This window comes from Rhinatrema bivittatum, chromosome 19, assembly GCF_901001135.1.
Source record: "Rhinatrema bivittatum chromosome 19, aRhiBiv1.1, whole genome shotgun sequence".
Taxonomy (NCBI): Eukaryota; Metazoa; Chordata; class Amphibia; order Gymnophiona; family Rhinatrematidae; genus Rhinatrema; species Rhinatrema bivittatum.
Genome location: NC_042633.1, coordinates 30,919,819 through 30,936,732, shown reverse-complemented (window position 1 = coordinate 30,936,732; position 16,914 = coordinate 30,919,819). Strand labels below are relative to the sequence as shown.

The window sequence follows — 16,914 nt, the reverse complement described above, 5'->3', positions numbered from 1 at the left end:
TAATCATCCTTACCCACTCCAGAAACTCCAATAATGCAACTGTAGACGGTTAATAAATACTTTCATTGGGCCACATAAGAGTTATTTAATGCTATCAAATCCAAATAAGTATTGCCTAGAAAAAAGATGAAAAAGAGGAGAGTGTTGTGATGCCAACCTTCAAATAGCTGAAAGATATAAATAATGCACAAGAAGAGTTTTTCAGTGGAAAGGAAGTTTGAGGGTAGAAACGTCTCATATGAGGCTTGAAGAAGGCAGACTCGGGAGTAATATGAATTTGGGGGAAAGCAGCTCCATGTCACAGCCTCTCAGTAGGGATGACAAGAGCAAAAAACAATATCAAACTTTAAGAAAGCATGAGATTAGCAGAGATAAATCCTTAGTTCAGAACAACTGAAAGGAAAGCCAAAGATGAAGTGTGGATAGCAAGAAAACAGGGCAGACTATATGTGTCTTAATGGTACACTCTTTCTACGTTTCTTAGCGTTCCTTTCTGCCATCAAATTTGTATATTTTTACGTTGTTTTACCTGAGCTTTCAAGACCTCAGAGGTCCTTATTCAGATCTCATTGGTAGATACCATAATTTGCCAGATATGTTTGGCAGCTGAGTCTGCTGAATAAAAAGGAAGTCCCTAACTGACCTCTGAAGGAGAGAGCCTACATGGTCTGAGCGCCTTGGGAAAATGGCTGCTTGTACTCACTACACTGACAGGACAGACATTTGATGACTTTTGAGAATCAAAAAATGAGTTGTGTGACTTTCTTGAGAATTTTCAGGAGTTTTGAAAGAAAGGCGATTATCCAGGATCTAATGACTCTTGGGTTTCCACAGCCCAAACTGGGACCTGTTCCATCCCTGCTTATTGCCATTCATGATGGGAGAGAGAAAATCTGAGACGCCCAAGGGCTTCATTTACCTTGAGACGTCTTGCTGAGCCTATCATGGAGTTTCTCTACGCATGCAGAGATTCCTGATGGCTCTTCTAGAAAATTGAGTTCTATTTGGCAATTAGTTTTTAATGTACATGGATTACTAATAAAGTGAATAAGGACTTTTTTTTAATGAAAAGTCAATCATTAATCAATAAACCTATCACTAAGAAACTTTGAGCAATCAATAGTTACTCAACCCATTACAATTGAATCAATGGCTAATCAAACCTTTGTCAATGAATGTTCAATCCTTAATCAATGAATTGATAAAATTATTTTACATTTAGATTATTTTAATTGCATTTATTTTATATATAGTACATTTGTTTTAATCTGATTGTAAACAGTTTTGATTTTAATTAGAAACACATTAGTATAATAAGAAAAAACCAATATTTATTTATATCATGCTTTTTCATTGATAGCTCAAGGCAAGTTAAAATCAAGCACACTAGGTATTTATTTCCCTGTCCCCAAAGGGCTTGTAATCTAACTTTGTACTTGAAGCAATGGCGAGTGAAATAACTTATACAAGGTTGCAGCGGGATTTGAACAGTAGCTTTTCTGGGTCTCAGCCCACTGATCTAACCAGCAGGCTACTCCAATATAAACTACTCAAGAAAAAATAGCTATTTAATCTTTAATCCAACAAGAATGCAGTTAATAAATATTAATCCACCAATCACCAATGGATGATAATCACTTAAAAATAAATACATGCTTATTGACATTTTATTCAAAATTAAATGAGCAATAAATATCTTTCATCACTGCAAATTCACTGTCAAGCAACTAACCATCAATAACAGTATTTCCTAGTCACAAATATAAATGTGATGCATATACCAACTAAAATATAAATTCTCTATAACAAGAATACACAACTATGAGGGCAAAAAAGAATTGGTCCATGTTGATGACTTTAGAAAGCATTTATGTCTATTTAAAGGAAAGGAAGATTCTACTGACACAGTATCTTCCAAATGGTTAAACATGTTGATGAACATCTGGTTTCTCCTTAACAGTTTTCAGGTGCGATATTATCGAGACATAGTGGCCATCTTGTTTACCATAGAAGAAATTAACCAGAACCAGTATCTGCTACCAAACCACACACTGGTTTCCAGATCCTGGATTCTTGTCTTTCAGAGGTGGTCGCACTCCAGGGCACTCTGCAGCTGCTGTCTGGGGGGACACCAACACTCCCAAATTATAAGTGGAAATCTCGTCTGGCTTTGGCAGGAATCCTTGGGGAGATCCACTCTTCAGTGACTGAGGTCATGGCCAGGATACTAGGGTTTTACAGGATCCCACAGGTATGAGATTCTTCTCTTGATGTTTCTATAAGTGACCCAAGTGTTTGCCAGTACCACCTGACTCCATTTCATCTGTATAGGCCTATTTTTTCCTTCATAGATTTACACTTCCTTCTTAAGAGCATAACAATATAGCATATGCCATGTTGTCACACTATCGAGCCCAGCCTCCTGTCTCTGACAGTGGCCAATCCAGGTCCCAAAGAATAGATTTGATTTGATTTATTGAGCGTCTTGTCCCAAAATTCATAGAAAAGTTCAAAGTGGATTATGACTAAATAAACAAAATACAGGCCTTCCTTGTTGATCATTCCCAGGGATACATAGTGTGTTTCCCCAAGCCTGCCTGGCTACAAATGGTTTATGAAAATTTCCTACAGAAAAATCTGGAACATTTATCAGGCAATCACCTCTCATAATATGGATTGGCATTTATAAATGTAGATTGTTCAGCTTGAACAGTTTAGACAGTGATCGTTGAAATAAGTATTTCTAAATAACTTTCAATGTTATATGTAAGGGTTCTGCCCATTTGTTCCTTTTTAACTGTAAACCGATGCGATGTGTAAACGGTCATCGGTATAAAAGAAACTTTAAATAAATAAATAAATAAATAAAGTGTTTAGATTTTCCACAATTTTTGGATATTTTTCAGTTTATTGGTTGCTTTCAATTTATGGTTAGTCCAGCATCAAATAACACAGAAATAATTTATTTTAGGTTGTGGAATCAAGTGCATTTTTATGATACTGCTTAAGACCCATGAGGCGAAAGGCAGTGGATTTGATAGATTACTCACGATATCTGATGCTAAGTCCACTAGTAAAACAAAACATTGCATTATTTGAGAAATGCGGTTTATGATAACCTCATGTGGTTTACATCTTTTCACCTCTTTGTTTTCTGTTTGATGTGTTATGAAAATTTCCTTGAGGAACTTGTCTAGTCTGTTTCACCCCTGCTATGCTACATGCCTTGACCACATCCTCCAGCTATAACTTCCAAAGCTTGATTGTGCGTTGAGTGAAAAAATACTTTCTCTGATTTGTTTTAAATCTGCTATTTGTTAGTTTCATGGAGAGTGCCCTTGTCCAAGTGCTATTTGAAAGGGTAATTAACTATCCTCTATTTACCTGTTCACCCAACTCATGATTTTATAAACCTCTGTTATGTCTCCTCTCAGTCATCTCTTCTTCATGCTGTAGAGCCCTAACCTGTTTCACTCCCTTTATAATATCTGCTGCCATTCTTACTGATTTAATAGTTTCTCTATAGATTTTTGAAATAGAGAGACCAGAAATACGCACAGCACTCAAGGGATGATCACATTGTAGATCGATACAGAGGCATTATAACATTCTCCATTTTATTCTCCCAAGGAAACTGGAACTTCAAGCATTCTAGATATAAGTATTAAAAATAAATAAAATAATTAAATAGATGTAATGAAGCAAAACCCAAAATGGACTCAAACTCTACAAATGAATTGGAAACCCTTAAGGCACCATTCAGTGTGCAGAGTAAAGAAGGCATTTCCTCACTAATAATATTTGAATTGCAAGAAAGCTTCCAAAGTTAAAATAGAACAAATGCTATTCTGATTTTCATTAAGTTGCCACAGTTAATTCACACAGAGATTCAGAGGCACAGATGGAATTAGAATTGAGGCATAGGTAGATAAAGTGGCTTACTCAACATCTTACAGAGAGAGTCAATGGTAGACTCTGCTTAAGAAATGAGACATAGAGAAGCTTGGTGACATTCATGGCAGAAAAGAGAACCGAGACCCAAAGAGAAAATAAGACAAAATGGCAGGGAGTGTCTAGTGTAGTAATACTTGAAATGAGTCTTAGAAATTCCCACAACTCATTGTTTAATGCTCTCCCAATGGACCATAGCTTTTTCTTTTTGAAAACTGCATATGATGGGTTCTAGATGGTCCAAGACCTTCTATCACTGTCATTTTAACACATCCTTTAATTTCATCACTATGGCCCACCCAAATCCGAGACATGTGTAACATCCTTAAATAGTCCAGTGGCGATAATGGAAACTTTCCACTTTTCAGATCAGTTTCTCAGCACAGCACCCAATGCTGAGTGATAAGCTCCAGTTCCCATCTTTTCTACGCACCTACCCTGCAGACACTCTGCAACCCCGGGCCATCGGCCAGCTGCTCCTGCATTTCAACTGGACATGGGTGGGAATCCTGTCCTCCAACTCAGACAGCAGAAGCCTGAGCAGCCAGAAGATACGACAGGAGGTGATAGAAAATGGTGGCTGTGTGGCTTTCCTGGAGAAGATTGATGATCGCTACCCCAGTAAGAGGCTCGCAAGGGTGGCAGAGGTAATCCATCAGTCCTCGGTGAGTGTGATTGTGTGCAACTGCTATGAAATGCACCTTAAACCTATCTTGGAACTCCTTTCTTTCCACAACATTACCACTATGATGTGGGTCTTCTCATCAGCAATGACTATCAACCCACATCTGTTCACCAAGGACTCATGGATGCTGCTCAATGGCAGTATGTCATTCACCGGCTCCACCAGAAACATTTCCCACTTCACCAAGTTCCTCTATCATATGATGCCTTCTAGTTACTCAAGGGACACTTTCACCAAGCTCTTCTGGGAAAAAGTGTTTGGGTGCCAATGGGAGGGACAGAACAGGACCCACATTTTGACCAAAGCAGATGACATCCAATGCACGGGAAAAGAGGACCTCAAAACAGTGGACCCAGCACTCTTTCAGTTGAATGATTTAAGCATTTCATATCATGCTTACCTGGCTATCTATGCTTATGCTCATGCCCTACACAACATGATTTTGGATCGAGACAATGAAGACATTTTTCATATGAACACTAACATTCAGAATATCAAGCCATGGCAGGTACTGGTAATAATAATAATAAAATCCCAATAGTACTATATATTTTAGGACTTTTGAAACATGTGTACATCTTCATCTAGGATGGTTGGTCAAACAGAACTTTATTGGTTTCTGACCAGCAGGTAAGGTGCAAAGGTCAGGAGAGAAATATGACATTACTGTTCTAGCATCTATTTATAATTTTATGAAACTAGCAAAAGATACTTGATCAAGATCAAATAGGTCATTGGTAGACATGAGGATTAAAACTGAGGCATAGGGAAATTAAGTGACCCAGCCAAAGTCACCCAAGGAGTAAATGGCTGAGCCAAAATCTGAACTTAAACATAGTCAGGCCAATGCAATATAGTGTGCTCGGCCGAGCGCACTGCTTAACAATAAGGGGATTAATGCATCCAAAACATGCGTCCTAACCAGTGCATACCTAATAGTGATTATCACATGTAAAGTCATGTTGATGAGGCTATTAGCTATTACCCCAATGCAAAAAGAAATGTGCGCCCAATGCGCACATTTTTATTCTTGAAAATTAACGCCTGCTCCGGAGCAGGCGTTAATTTTTGAGGAGTCCCTAACTTTAACAGAAAAGCAGAAAATACTAGGGATGTGCATTCGTCTAGGATGAATTAGACAATTTCAACAAAATTGTCTAATTCGTCCTGTTTCAGTCACCCCGAAAAATGAAGGAAATTTCATTTTTCGGGGTTAGTGCACACTAACATTTCAATCTCCAGGTATTTTAGAATGAAGGCTCAGGTGCCATCTCCCAACCTTGGATCCAATTAAGCTGCAAGTCCACCCCCCGCCCCCAAACCCTTTTGGAGATCATCATTAGCTCTATTTGGTGCCATTGAAACCTTTCCAATCTGGTTTCCCACCGCCTCCCTTTACAGAGACAGATAGGTAGGCCTGAGCTTCCTTGAAACCCACTCTTTGCGTTTGGAGTGAAAATGCTGTGCATGTGGTAGAGGGGAAGGATCGGGGACAAACATGGGTACAAAGTGTACAGTGATCTCTCATCATCCCCATTCTCTGGATTGCTGTGGCTCTGGAATAGAAAGAAGACATGAAGGTATGGTTGCTACCTCTTCAAAGTCAATGCAAAGAGGTTGAATCAGTCCTGGTTTAGATCAATAGCATACATGAAAATGTAGCCCTACTTTTCTTGGGGACATCAGAACTGCAAGCCCATGCATGCAGTGTGATGAAAACCAGGACTGCATCAGCTTGTTTGTGTTGACCTGGCTGAGGTGTCATCCCTAGATGGAAGGCTGGGGCAGATGGAGTTTAGAAGCAGATGAGAGCACTTGCAGGATAATTTGTTGATTCAGCATTCCTTAGAGAGATTGTCTATATATTCAGCTTGCCATCTTTCCTTCCTCACGGAATTCAATAGGTGCTCCATTATCTATGGCATGTGCATTTCATGACAGAGTATGGAGAGGAGGTCTACTTTGATACTCATGGAGACGTGCCAGCCATCTTTGACATCACAAATATACAGATATCCCCAGACGACACCAGCAAACTGATAAAAGTGGGTAAATATGATTCTAGGGGATTCCCAGGGGAGGAAATAATTCTGAACGTCACGGCCATCTTATGGAACCAAAAGTATAATCAGGTGAGGCATGAAGGCTTCATGTTGCTTTTAAGAATTGGATAAAATAAGATGTGGGGGGAGATGGGAAGATAACAAACCCTGACAAGTAACTTGCTTGGATTTATATGGGATGGTGTCTCTTTTGCCCAAGGATTTACTTTTCTGCAATTATGGTAGTGAAGGGCAAAACAAATAAGATGTTGCAGCAAATACTTGGACCATTAGGAAATATTTCTTCATGGATAGGACAATGTGTACATGCAACATCCCTTAGACAGAGGTGGTGGAAGGGTCGTGTGTGGAAAAAGCTTTTGGTTTGGTTTGTTCATTCAGTTCATTTGGCTCAGCGATTCATTTTGTTTGGTTTCGGAGTAAAAAATATTTATTCTTTTTTTGTGTGTATGTCATATCTGGTCATTCATTTCTCTTTAAAGTCAGTGGGGGAAGCAATACACATTACACAATAATATGAGCTCAAAAGTTGGAGGTTATTAATTCAAGTTTAGTGAAACCTGCAGGCAGGCAACAGCAGCAGAGCGAAGAGAACTCCAAGACATCAAGCGTGGGCAAAGTGGCCCCAAGAATAGTCTGAATAGTCCAAGGCGCAATGGCAGCTTAAAGGAGCCCACACAGAGGCATCGACACCCAAAGACATTGCAAGAGGGCCAAACCAGCACTGAGCATGGAAAGAACAACCTGAGGCTACTAAGGAGTGGCAAAGAGCACCAGCAACAGTGGCATGAACAGCAAAAGACACAAACAAGCGGCAGGAACACCACAAATCTCCATTAGAAGGTGGAAAGCAGCACTGAGGGTGGCAGGAACAAACCAAGGCACCGAGAGAAGACCAAAGCAGGACAAACAGTGGCATAAACACCCCAAGGCGCCATCGGCGGTACAAAGCACCCCCAACAATGGGGTGAGGATCTCCAAACACCAAAAGAGGGGCAAAGGTCACCAATAACAAGGCAACGCAGACCGATAAAGCAGCAGTATTTAGTATTTCGTATGTACTAAAAACTTATTGTCCGCACATATCACAAATAATAGTTCATGGTGGATTACAAAAATCAATTACATACACAACTATAGTGATCAAAATAAACAAAATTTGAAATAAATACTACTAAGCAAATGAAAACAAAGTCTTGAAATTCTTATCAGGAACGCCTAAGACCATAAGCCTGCCCAAATGAAACCATTTTCAGTGCCTTTTTAAAAGAAGCGTGAGAGTCCGCCAACCTGATTTGAGGTCCATAAAGCAGGGCCTACAACAGAAAATGCTCATTCTCGGACTCACTCAGGACATGCCAGCTTTACAGATGGAATTTCTAGCACCGCTTCAGTTTCAGACCTCATCGAGCGCGCATGCTTATAGATTCGCAAAATCATGCTGGCGCAGACTTCGGATTACTGGGAAGCAAATGGTAGATTAAGGAAGCCGATTTGAATTGGCTTCTGTAGTTAATAGGTAGCCAACGGAGGGAATGAGAACACGGGAGAAATGTATTTGCGGAGAGAGGAGCCAGAAGGAACATGAGTGTTCGTGTTTTGGACGAGTTAGAGGGGATGCAAACCCGCATACAAGGCATTGCAATAATCCAGTCTTGACAGTATTAAAAACTGAAGAACCATCCGAAAATGATCTAGCTCAAGGAATGGACACAAATTTTTTTTAACAAATACAATTTAAAAAATAAAGAGCAGACTACAGTTTTAATGTGAGAAGAAAAGGATAGCTTTGTGTCAAAAGTTGCACCTACATTATGCACTTTTTGTTCTATTGGGATGGAGAGATTATTAGTCAATGGAAATTTACTAAGAATGATCATTTCAGTTTTATCCATATTCAATTGCAATTTATTTTGGAACAACAGTTAACTGATCGCAAGCATAGTGAGACTAACTTTAATGTTTCAGACCAGATGGTGAATTTTTTAACTAAAAAATGTATGTCATTGGCATAAATATAGCAATTTACACTGAAACTTGCAAATATTCTGCAGATCAGGGCTAGATAGATATTAAACAATATGGAGGAGAGGGAAGACCCCATTGCCCAATGAGTGGAGAAAGCAGCACCAACAATGGAATGAACACCCAAACCATAGATTGAGGGGTAAGACTGCAAGCACAGTGTTATCAGAACCCCAAGACATGGGAGTGAGATATAGGACAGAGAGTACAGTGCATCGATCACCCCAAGGGACCATGAGCGGGGCAAAATATCACAGCAATAGGAGGGGTTCTGAAAGGCACCATGAGAGGGAAAGAGGGGGCTGAGAGTAAGGGTAGCAGAACAACACAGCAAGGAACTGTAACACTGTGGGCACTGGTTCACTGCACCTGTGCACTCAGTCCTACTCTCACTCACATGGAAATACAGGGAAACCTAACAGAGTTTTATTTTAATGATGAACAATTTTGCATCAACTCTGGTGCCAGTCATGTATGATGTGGAGTCGTGATGTCCGCTGCCACTGAGAATACCCAACCACTAGGCATACTGATTGGTGAGCAAGGTCTGAACAGACTACAGCCTTGTGTGCCCAATACGCCAACAGATCTGTGGCCAGGTCTTTGACAGGCTCTGCACAAGAGCTTGTGGCTGCTATTTCTGCTGGGGTCTTCTTTGCTGGGGGAGGATAATCTTGTCTGCTATGAGAGCCCATTCTAGGGGGGCCATGGGGGTGGGATTTGTTGCCTACATCATAAATGAAGATGAGGTAAGGATGTGCCACCCCTACACCCACGTACGCACGCTGCTTCCAGCTTCTCATAGAGCAGTTGCCCAACCTTCATGCTCTAGTGAAAATGACCTTCTGAACTTCTCTATTAATTCCTTGTGGACTTAGGCTGTCGTATTGTTCCAGGGTCCCCAGGGCATCCTTTATTGCCAGGGGCAGCAGGGGTCTAATCAAGAAATAAAATTAAAGATAAAATAAAATACACTTGCTTGGCAGACTAGATGGGCCAATTGAGGGGTTTTTATGGCGTCATCTACTATGTGTGGCTATGTTGGGCCCCCTCAGAGCCTCTGCTTCCTTTATCTGGTTAGCACCACTGTTGTATAAAAAAAAATATATAGGAACAACGGTCCTTTCTCACTGCACACCTGCAAGCTGTCTATCATCTTCTTTATTGTGCCCAAGAATGGTGAAATGGATGCTTCCTCTCTCTGTGCAGCCATGCGAGCCCAGCACTGAGTGTACATGGCAGGGTGGCCTGTCTACCGAAGGCTGTCCAGGTGGACCTTTCTTTTTCGAGGCTATGAAGTGCAGCAGCTGCTTAAATCCCCCATTTTCCAGGATCTGCAGGCGCTAGTCTAACATGGTTGTCATTTCTCCAGTGCACCAGGTCACCAACGTTGATGCTGCCTGCTTCTTTCTAATGACAGTGATGTGCTAAAACACCCCACTTGCTCCAGGATGGCTTGTGGATGAAATGGGGGTCGGGGGCTGGTTGCCTTTTACCCCCACTGAAGAAAGGGGCTGTGGAGTTGGCTTGGAAGACAGACTGAACTTTTCTTTTGCTTTCCAGCTTTTGCTGTTGCTTTGAGTAGTAGATAGGATCCCCAGACTGGCAGCAGTGAATACCAATGGGTGTTTTTTTAATGTTTTTTACATGTTGATAAAGCAACTGTTTTTAAGGTGGCCCAGTTTCTTTCTTCTACTGATGGCTTTCCAATAGTAAAGCATTTTGTAAAACACTGGTCCTCTCTACTCTGAAATGCCTCTATAGCTCTGATATCTCGCAGGATCCCTTCCTCTTCTCTGGATATTTGGGTGCTATTGCTGTGGCTAGAGTTGCGGGTAGAGTGGGAGGGAAAAGGCCAGAGGCATCGCTCATGATCTCCATTGACTGCTTTCCTGAAGTGTGTTCTTTGCTCAAGCAGTATTACTTTCTATACACTATGGCTGCTCACCAGAGGACAGCGTATGATTAACCAGACATCAAAAAACTCTCCTGATCTACTCAAAGTTCAATGTCCCCTGAATCTGAGAATCTTTCCCATGATTCATCGGAGTCAGTGTTTTCTCCAGTATCTGCTGCAGACACTAACCAGGACAGGACAGGTCAGGAAGGAGTGCTGGGCTGATTTGAAGTGTTCGACTCCTAGTGGTCCTGCCTCTCCACTGCTGGTACCACCCTCCACTGACTCTGCCTTCTCCTGCCCCTGCAATATTGGAAGTAAGATCAGGCAGCATGTGATCTTCCAGCTAGATACTTCTTCCTTAGCCCTGACTCAGACAGGGGAGTCACTGCTTGTCTCCCTGCTATCATTGGTAGGTGATACTTGTGCTAGCCATAGGTCCCTTCCTCTGCCATTGATCTTGCTATTAATGTCACTGTCGTGTCTACCTTACCTTTTGCTCCCCATGGCATGAATGCATTGGATCCACTCAGTCACTATTAGTGGCTAAGAGTTTTAATTGTTGCAATAAATGTATGGCACTGTAGTATTGTACAACAATACTAGTGTGATGTGTAGACAGAACAGATACCGTACTCAGTCACTTTTGTTAACAAAGCATGCCATACACCATCCTCCTGTTGACTGCGACTATCTACGCTTCCAGTAGGAAATGACACAGGATGTGGGAAAAGAGTCACACACACACATGCACTGTAATTAGTGTATACTGACGCCTTTTTCCTCAAACAAAAAGTCATGGAGAGTAAAGAAAAGAAAGGCTGGGATTCTACATGGGCAGTGCAGTGATCACTGGTCAGAGATGTTGCATTTGTTAAATAAAAACTGTGCTGCAAAAGATATATTCTTACTCCAGCCTGCTTAATGCTAAAGTAATTTTGTATCAGTGAATAAACAGAAAACAGCAGCGTCTCCCCTTACTCAGTGACACAACCCATCTTGATTTAGGGTTCTCCCTCCTTTCCTTTCTAAATTGAAAAAAAACCAAACTTTTTTCTTTGACTCTGAGATAACTTCAGAAGCACAACATCTCTGTCCAAAATCCAGCAGAGAGTTGAAGGAGTAAAATGGTGACTGCTCAGTTTCATCTTGCTTTCAGTGTCAGATTAAAATAAAAGAAAGAACTACTTGTCAATCCGTGCAGGTGCCAGCTTGGATAAACTGGTTGAAAAAAATGCTTGATCTTGATTTATTATGCTCTTTCCTTGTCCCTTCCCACTCCTGCTCTGTTCTGTCTGCCTTCAGGGGCTTCACGTGAATAGGAAAAAAAAAAATCCCTGCCGTTTTGCTTGCTCTGTCAACTTTAATGGAATCCAAAAAAAAGGCAAGCCAACAAGTTCCTTGTTTTCAGGGGCAATGTTCATTCGTTTCAAAACGAAACAAAAATGCCCTGTTTTCTTTTCACATTACCCATTCGTTTCAAGTGAATGAAAATCCCTAGTGGTGGAAGATTAACGGAATTCAATTGTGCTTGTGGAAATAATAGGCGAACCTTAGAGGTGGGAAAAATCATAAATCAGGAAAGGTCTGAAGTACCCATTGTAAAGGTAAAATAGACCATTATCTGGAAGCAGCTGTTGCGTGCTATCTTGTGTGCCCAATTCTCTTATACTCCACAGCCCCCTCGCTCCGTCTGCAGTGAGAGCTGCCCTGTTGGATACAGGAAATCTGCCAGACTTGGTCAGCCCAGCTGCTGCTTTGACTGCATCCCCTGCTCTTCTGGAGAAATAGCCAATGAAACGGGTGAGTCGACTCCGGGCCAGCTGTGAGTTAACAGAGGATTCTAGCTTGCCACAACTTTGACTTTCCAAGGCCATGTTGGAGCATATCCCAAGCCTGTCAGGAATTAGTTTGGCCAAATTAGTTGTTTTGTTTTGTTTGTTTGTTTTTTAATTACCGAGGATGACAGTGAACCATTCCTGGTTTTACCCCGTTGCATACTGGAACTTGTGATCTGAATAACAGCAAGAAAGGTTTAAAAAATGTAGAGGTCCATATTCACAGTCCGGCTAGCAGATTGTCTTTCAACATAACCGTACAGAATTCTGCAGCAGTAAAACATAAATAAATACATAAAAAAATATGGATTCTGATCAGCATTAATCAAAAACAATCCAGAAAAGAAACTAAAAAGGTGGTCAGTGTTTCATCAGAAGGCAGGTTTTTTGGGTTTTTTTTTAAATTAAATCTTTTTATTTTTCAACAAAGCATAACAGCAAAATACAAAAAATAAAAAATAAAATACAATAATACAATACATTCCTCCACACATTCATCATCACTGTGATCTTATCTTTCCAGCAATTCCATACTAGCGTTATTGCGACTGAAAGCATGACGTCCAGAAATTTCCTCCCACTGGACTTTAGAGCTAAACCATCCTAAGACAGCACTTCTTGAAGATGCAGAACAGCACGGATAGGCTCCAAAACTTTATTCCAAAATCTCTGAAAGCTTGAACCCCCCCCCCCCCCCACACACACAAAAGCAGATGTGAGAAAAGTACCCACTTCTTTAGTACAAGACCAACACCTGTTATCCTGAGACTTTGTAACTTTAGCAACCTTAACAGGGGTCCATATGGCCCTGTGAGCTACAAAAAGATACACATAGGGATTTATCCCACCATACGGACCAAAATCCTTTTCTCACATTCTTTTGGTGCCAAAACTGCTTAACTCTGAGTTAGTCTTGACAAATGTATAAAAACTAGATATGTTCGTAGAGGTTGTAAATGTTCATTGCATTTTTTGCAAGTTGTTGTAGTATTGTATTGCTATTCACTAATAAACATTATATGTCAACGAATGCCTTACAGTACAAAGCCAAGTCTGGTAAAAGGGCTCAATCACAGTCCCTCTTAATGTCAATTATTTATTATGCATAGCGCATAGGAACAGATTGTGTCCTTAATTTAAGCTTATGATTGGAGTTTCACCTTCATTTCAGATACAACTGAGTGTTGGAAGTGCCCAGAAGACCAGTGGCCCAATGAGAGACGAGACAAGTGTCTTCCAAAAGCCATTGAGTTTCTGTCCTACCAGGAACCCCTAGGAGCAGCCTTGGCTGCTATTGCTGTCATCCTGTCTTTGGCCACCATCCTCATATTCTCCATCTTCTGTTGGTTCCAGGAAACACCCATTGTGAAAGCCAACAACCGAGGTCTCAGCTACCTCCTCCTCTGCACCCTCACACTCTGCTTCCTCTGCTCCTTCACATTTCTTGGCCTTCCTGTAAAGTTCACCTGCATGATTCGCCAGCCAGCTTTTGGCCTCATCTTTACCATCAGTGTTTCTTGCATATTGGCAAAAACAATCACAGTGGTCATTGCCTTCAAGGCCATCAGCCCCAACAAACACCTCAAACAATGGGTTGGGTCAAAGATACCTAACCTTGTTGTTGTTTTCTGCTCCCTCATCCAGTTGGTTATCTGCACTTATTGGATTTCAAGTCATCCTTCCTTTCCAGAGAACAATACAAGATCTGAAAGTGGGAAGATAATCATTGAGTGTAATGATGGGTTGACCATACTCTTCTATTGTATGTTGGGATATATGGGCTTCCTGGCCATTATTAGCTTCACGGTGGCTTTCCTGGCTAGGACATTACCTGACAGCTTCAATGAGGCCAAGTTTATCACCTTCAGCATGTTGGTATTTGTGAGTGTCTGGCTGTCTTTTATTCCCGCTTACCTCAGCACACAAGGAAAGTACATGGTTGCAGTGGAGATCTTTGCCATCCTGTCTTCTGGCACAGGATTACTTTTCCTAATCTTTCTCCCCAAATGTTATGTTATTCTCATACGACCAGATTTGAACACCAAGGAACACTTAGTAGGAAAGCATACAACACGGAAATAAAGTCTAGGTAACATGTCCAGAAAATAAATGGCTTATCAGATTGAGATAAGAGAGACAAAGCCTTCCACCTCTAGATCAGTTCTACACAGATTCACTACAAAATGAGTTTCGCCAATGTGTTACTTTATAACACATACACACAAGCTCCTACAGTGACATTTTTATATTGCTCAGAGAGTACCTCCAGTCAGTTAAACATGATATGCACTCACTGTTATGTATTCCTTGCAACATAATTACACATAGGTTGAATGTAAGTTCCATATCTAATTTATGACCAGAGGCAGTTCATTGCATGAATATAATATTGGGTAAAAATTGTATGTCCCTGTTAATTGCTATTGTTTTTAGATTATGTATATAATATTTTGTAAACTGCCATGTGCATAGGAGTGTACGGTAAATACTGTTAAAGAACACAAATTTCGGTTAAGGTATATAAGCTCCTGATCCTCTCCTACAAATAACGGGCACCCAACCCATTCAGTGCCCTATACATCACAGTCATTAACTATATCTTTGTTCACTATTGTGCCTTTTATATTCTGTATACATTTCATACATTCCTGTTCCTAAACTGTGATTATTTCCTTATTTTTTTAATGTAATTTGATGTATTCCATGCTTTTCTATTTATTCAAGTTGTTAGTATAGAGATGTTAGCATTAACCTGCTGTAACACTGGGCCTTTTCATTTTATCTATTTGTGATGTTATGGATATAAGCATTGACCCGTTGTAATATGTTTTGAGCTCTCTAGCTAGAAGAGCATGCTTATATAAAGATGCAAATTTCTCAGTGTGGCACCCTGCCTAGTGCAGAATACTCATCTCCCAGGATCACATTCTGCTGTGCATGTAGCAATATCATACGCTCATGTGCCACTTGGACATTTATCTGGAGAAACCTTCCTCATGAGAAGCCTTCGTGTGAAGCAAAGGGGTATTAGAAAGTAAGAAGAAGCACATCAGTTTTAACAAATGCATTTCTCTGCAGCCTTTGCGTACTATTCCAGTCCATGCAGAGGCTCTGGGTTTATTTACCACGGGGGAGGCAGGGGTGGGGGGAGAATATAAGATTATTTTTGAGGCTCTCTGATGGAAACCTTTTCATCAGTACCACAAAATGCACTTGCCCACAAAGGATGTTTGATCGTCCCAAGGTCTGTTTTATTTTGAGGTAGAACAGATAATATTTATGTTGTTTTTGTTGGGTGCCCATCTAGCCCAAGCTTCTTGTTCAGGGTCAGAACAGGGAGTGCTCAGTGGGGCACCCCCAGGCTTCCAGGGAAAACACTATGGTGTAGAAATTCTTACCACCTGAGCTCAGACTTGAACCTTGCCTGCTAACATTCAGAAAAAGGCTTAAGACTTGGCTATTTAAACAAGCCTTTCCCGAGTCTAATATCCAAGGAGAGATCCTACGACACGCGAACCCTACAGATTCTACCACCCATTGAGACCTAACGGGACAATGTAAATATTAACCACAAAGAGACATTACTGCACAATGCTAATAATCTACCTCTGTAAAGTTTATATTTATTCCTATCTATTCTTATCTCCTTCATTCCCCAGTTTCAACGACCTTGTTATATTGTAACTTTTTTGCTCCTTCTGCACTGGTTAAATGAACAAAGTTTTCACTCCCCTGTTATCTGTAAACCGACATGATATGATTGTATCATGAATGCCGGTATAGAAAAGCCTTAAATAAATAAATAAAATAACTCAGCACTCTTCTGTGACGGCATGAAAGGATAGAAACATAGAAATAGAGATGTGATGACAGAAAAAAAACGCATAGCCTTTCTAGTCTGCCCATCTGCCCACTTAATTCAGCTTTATAATGCCCATCACTCCCGCAGAGATACCTTGCAGTTTAACCCATGCTTTCTTGAATTCAGATTCTGTTTTTGTCTCCACCACTTCCACTGGGAGGCTGTTCCACACATCCTAAGATTACTTCTGAGTCTACCCCCTTTCAAACTCATCTCATGACCCCCTCATTCTAGAACCCACTTTCCTTTGAAAGAGGCTCACCTCCTGTGCATTGATACCATGGAAGTATTTTAATATATCTTTCATACCACCTCTATCTCGCCTTTCCTTTTAGATATTCATGTTTAGTTCTTTATGTCTATGCCTATATGTTTTAGAATGAAGACCACAGACCATTTTAGTAGGCACAGTTACATGGTTCTGAACATAAGGATTGTGCTTGTGGGACCAGACAAACACAATTGGCAGGGAGAAAGATGTAGACTTGGGAATAACTAATATAAGTTACACCCTACCTTGTTAAACCTTACAGTTAAGAACATAAGAAATTGCCATACTGGGTCAGACGGAGGGTCCATCAAGGCCAGCATCC

At 40.8% G+C, this 16,914-nt stretch overlaps 1 protein-coding gene across 1 annotated transcript; it reads left to right on the top strand.

Moving 5' to 3' along the window:
• The first annotated feature begins 4,343 nt into the window (after nt 1–4,343).
• Nucleotides 4,344–14,541, top strand: LOC115080340 (vomeronasal type-2 receptor 26-like). The gene is made up of 3 exons (XM_029584489.1): nt 4,344–5,144; nt 12,301–12,424; nt 13,631–14,541. Exons 1-3 carry the CDS (start codon nt 4,344–4,346, stop codon nt 14,539–14,541), a joined length of 1,836 nt encoding a protein of 611 aa, XP_029440349.1.
• Nucleotides 14,542–16,914: the final 2,373 nt, after the last annotated feature.